A 3,240-nucleotide genomic window follows, 5' to 3' on the forward strand; every position below is an offset into this window, starting at 1 on the left:
TAGGAGCAAATATTGCCAAAAGTAACGATATTATGGTAGAACTCCATAAAGTCTAATTTCTAAAACAATTTATAGAACCTTATAATTATGAATGTTAAGGAAAGAGTTTTGAAAAGTACCTCAAATACATTACTACTTCCAGCAATAGGCGAATCATGAGTACTAGAAATTTCATCTTGTGTCTGAATCATGTTTGACATAATCAATGGTGATTTTTGTGTTCCTCTCTGAAACATAAAAACATAGAGCTACTAATGAATCTTGTAACTTGTATTTTATAAGGTTGTTATAAACTTTAAAGGTGTCATAAATACCTGACAGAAATTTTTACTACCAGCAATAGGCAAATCATTAGTAATTAACACTTCATCCTGTGTCTGAACCATATTTGACACAATCATTGGTAATATTTGTGTTTCCCTCTGAAACATAAAAATATAAAGCTAAATATAAAATCATTTACAAGGCCTTATAAATATAAGAGTTGTAATAAATACCTCAAGCGGATTACAATTTTCAGCAACAGACAAATCATGATTAATTAAAACTTCACCCCGTGACTGGATCATATTTGATATAATCATTGGTGATAATTGAGTTCTTCTCTGAAACATTAAAAAAACATAAAAGCTAATAGTTAAAATATATGTGGTAATGATCCTCCAAAATGCACAACTATTATTATAAGGTCTTATAAATGTAAAAGTTGTAATAGATACTGCTATGGCAAACTTCTTCAAGCAATGAGCAAATCATTACTACTACATACTACCTTATAAAATAACTGATAACTCTAATAAACAAACAAGTTAGCAAAAGAGTTTCATGCAGTTACCTTAATGGTTACACATAGATGAAGGTCTCCATTCTCATTAAGTTTGCTCAGATAAGATGTTACTTGACGATCATTCCTAATAAATGCAGGAGGAAGCTCTTTTGTACCAAAGTTTAATTTTGAAGGTGAGGCATAGCTAAGATTTACACTGTTACTGTTGCCATCAATTCCAAAATCTTATATAACAGCCACAATCAAATCATTGTAGCTGATATCTTCATGAATCATACTAAGAGAGGATCCTCGTTGATCATCCACTATGAAATCCCAGTGAATTCCATTTATTAGTTTCCATTCTCCACATATAGAACATATTTCGATCATCATAACCTGATTATAAGAACATGGGGATTAGAGAAGGAATGATCAACAAGATATATCAAAAAGAAAAATACATAACAATATGTTCCTCATAGATAAAAATTTATAAGGTTTTATAAATCTAAGAATTGAAAACTTCATGAGAAAAACTTCGTCTCCTTCCCAGAAACCGATCGATTTTGAAAAACCAAGCAAAAATTACAGAAAAGAGACGAAAATCACTATCTATTATCCTTTGACCTTTGTTACGTTCGTGAAGAGAGATTGTTCTATTCGTTTGAGCTTGAAGTCTTTGCCAAATCTCGTCGGACGTCAACGTCGTCTGAATAATCAAATCTCGCCGGTGAAATCGCCGAAGTCGTTGAATCTCTCGCCGGAATCGTCGAATCTCTCGCCGGATTGAATCTCTCTCGCCGGATCGAATCTCTCGCCGGAATCGTCGAATCTCTCGCCGGATCGAATCTCTCTCGCCGGAATGTCGATCAATTTGGGGATTTTGAAATTTGAAAATTCTTGTTGGAGAAGGTATATGTTTATGTTTGATTAAATAAGGGTATAATGGTATTTTAGCCATTAAAATTTTAATGGTAAAATTGAAAAGTGTAAAATTGAAAAATGGTATTAGGAAAGTGGTATTAGTGGTAATTCCCCTTTTAATAATGTATGTGCTATTACCTTGTAACCGTTTTAGTAGATGTAGCACAAAGAAATATGAGGTTGGTTGCTTCGTTAATAGTTTCTTAAAAAGTAGAAAAAAAGTAGTTCAAAAATAAAATGATAATATCACGAAGAGTTATAAACCGAACTACATTAGTACATTGGAACAAGTCTGTAACGATTTAGCAAAAAAAAAAAAAGTCTATAACGGATTTGCTTGGCTCGTGGTCAAAACCCCCCTATCCTACTGGAGACTACTAAGCTTAATACGCCAAGTGTCAAGGACTAAACAGCCACCCATTACATGGGATCCTGCAGCGACCCTATATAAACCTCTATGCATTGCTCTTTCCTCACAAATTACAATTACTAAAGCTAGAAAAGTTCATAACAATTATTCAAAGAGAAGATAAGAGAATGTCTAACAATAGTCAGAGCATGAGCTTCAACGCTGGCCAAGCTAAAGGCCAAACCCAGGTTTTGTCTATACTACACCGTTTTCCATGCTATATCTAAGATTTAGATAAGATTAATAATTAATATTAATTAAATGTAACTAAAAAATTTGTAGGAAAAAGCAAGCAACCTGATGGACAAGGCCTCAAATGCTGCTCAATCTGCTAAGGAATCTCTCCAAGAGGTCCATTTTCTTTTCTTTTATTTTTCTGTTAAATACTTTTTTATGAAACAATTATGTATTTATGAGAATTTGAGTGCAGGGTGGACAGCAGCTGAAGCAGAAGGCACAGGGTGCGAGTGAGGCCATTAAGGAAAAGACCGGGCTGAACAAATGAGAAGCACGTTCCGAATAACAATTTATGTTTTATTTTACTCTCATAATAATAATAATAATAATAATTAGATAGAGTTGACTATCTAAAGCTAAGATCAAAGCCATTTAGGCATTTTGTTTTGCTTTGCTAAGTTTATTCAATATCTACCCAAGAGTTGTTGACTCTTGTCTCTTGATTATTTTGTAGCTTTGCAGTTATTTTAATATGTAATAAACGTATGAAATACATGAAACTATGTCTTATTTTTATTTAATAAACAAGGATTGTGTGAATTTTGTTACCACGGCTAGACAAGTTGAATATTGTAGTTTTGATTGGTGACATAAAAAAAATTAAAAGGTGAAAATATATTTTCAATGGAAAAACGGAAAAAACATTGTTTTTTTTTTTTGAAGATTTTCTTGGAAAAAACATTGTTGATTTTTTTTTTTTTGGCAATTGATAGTTAGATTTGTTATCCTGTAACCTATACGTGCATGTGTATACATGTAGATACTGTCGAGTAAGATATAATCTGGTACATTTTGATCATTGTGGTAATATGTCTTTGTAATTAGTTTTTTTGGGGTGTAATTGTAAGTAGGTTTATTTGTAGGAAGTCTTTGTTTTTCCTTTATTTTCTATATAATAAGA

At 32.1% G+C, this 3,240-nt stretch overlaps 1 protein-coding gene across 1 annotated transcript; it reads left to right on the top strand.

The window, feature by feature from the left end:
* Nucleotides 1-2,174: 2,174 nt before the first annotated feature.
* On the top strand, nt 2,175-2,874 carry LOC106317111 (stress-induced protein KIN2-like). The gene is made up of 3 exons (XM_013754965.1): nt 2,175-2,290; nt 2,385-2,453; nt 2,533-2,874. The coding sequence occupies exons 1-3, from the start codon at nt 2,231-2,233 to the stop codon at nt 2,605-2,607; spliced, it is 204 nt and encodes a 67-aa protein (XP_013610419.1). The 5' UTR covers nt 2,175-2,230; the 3' UTR covers nt 2,608-2,874.
* Nucleotides 2,875-3,240: the final 366 nt, after the last annotated feature.

This window comes from Brassica oleracea, chromosome C9, assembly GCF_000695525.1.
Source record: "Brassica oleracea var. oleracea cultivar TO1000 chromosome C9, BOL, whole genome shotgun sequence".
Classification (NCBI taxonomy): Eukaryota; Viridiplantae; Streptophyta; class Magnoliopsida; order Brassicales; family Brassicaceae; genus Brassica; species Brassica oleracea.

Coding starts and splice junctions, on each gene's coding strand:
- LOC106317111 (XM_013754965.1), top strand. CDS start 2,231: ATGTCTAACAATAGTCAGAGCATGAGCTTCAACGCTGGCCAAGCTAAA. Junction 2,291..2,384: donor AAGCTAAAGGCCAAACCCAG/GTTTTGTCTATA, acceptor AAAAATTTGTAG/GAAAAAGCAAGCAACCTGAT. Junction 2,454..2,532: donor CTAAGGAATCTCTCCAAGAG/GTCCATTTTCTT, acceptor ATTTGAGTGCAG/GGTGGACAGCAGCTGAAGCA.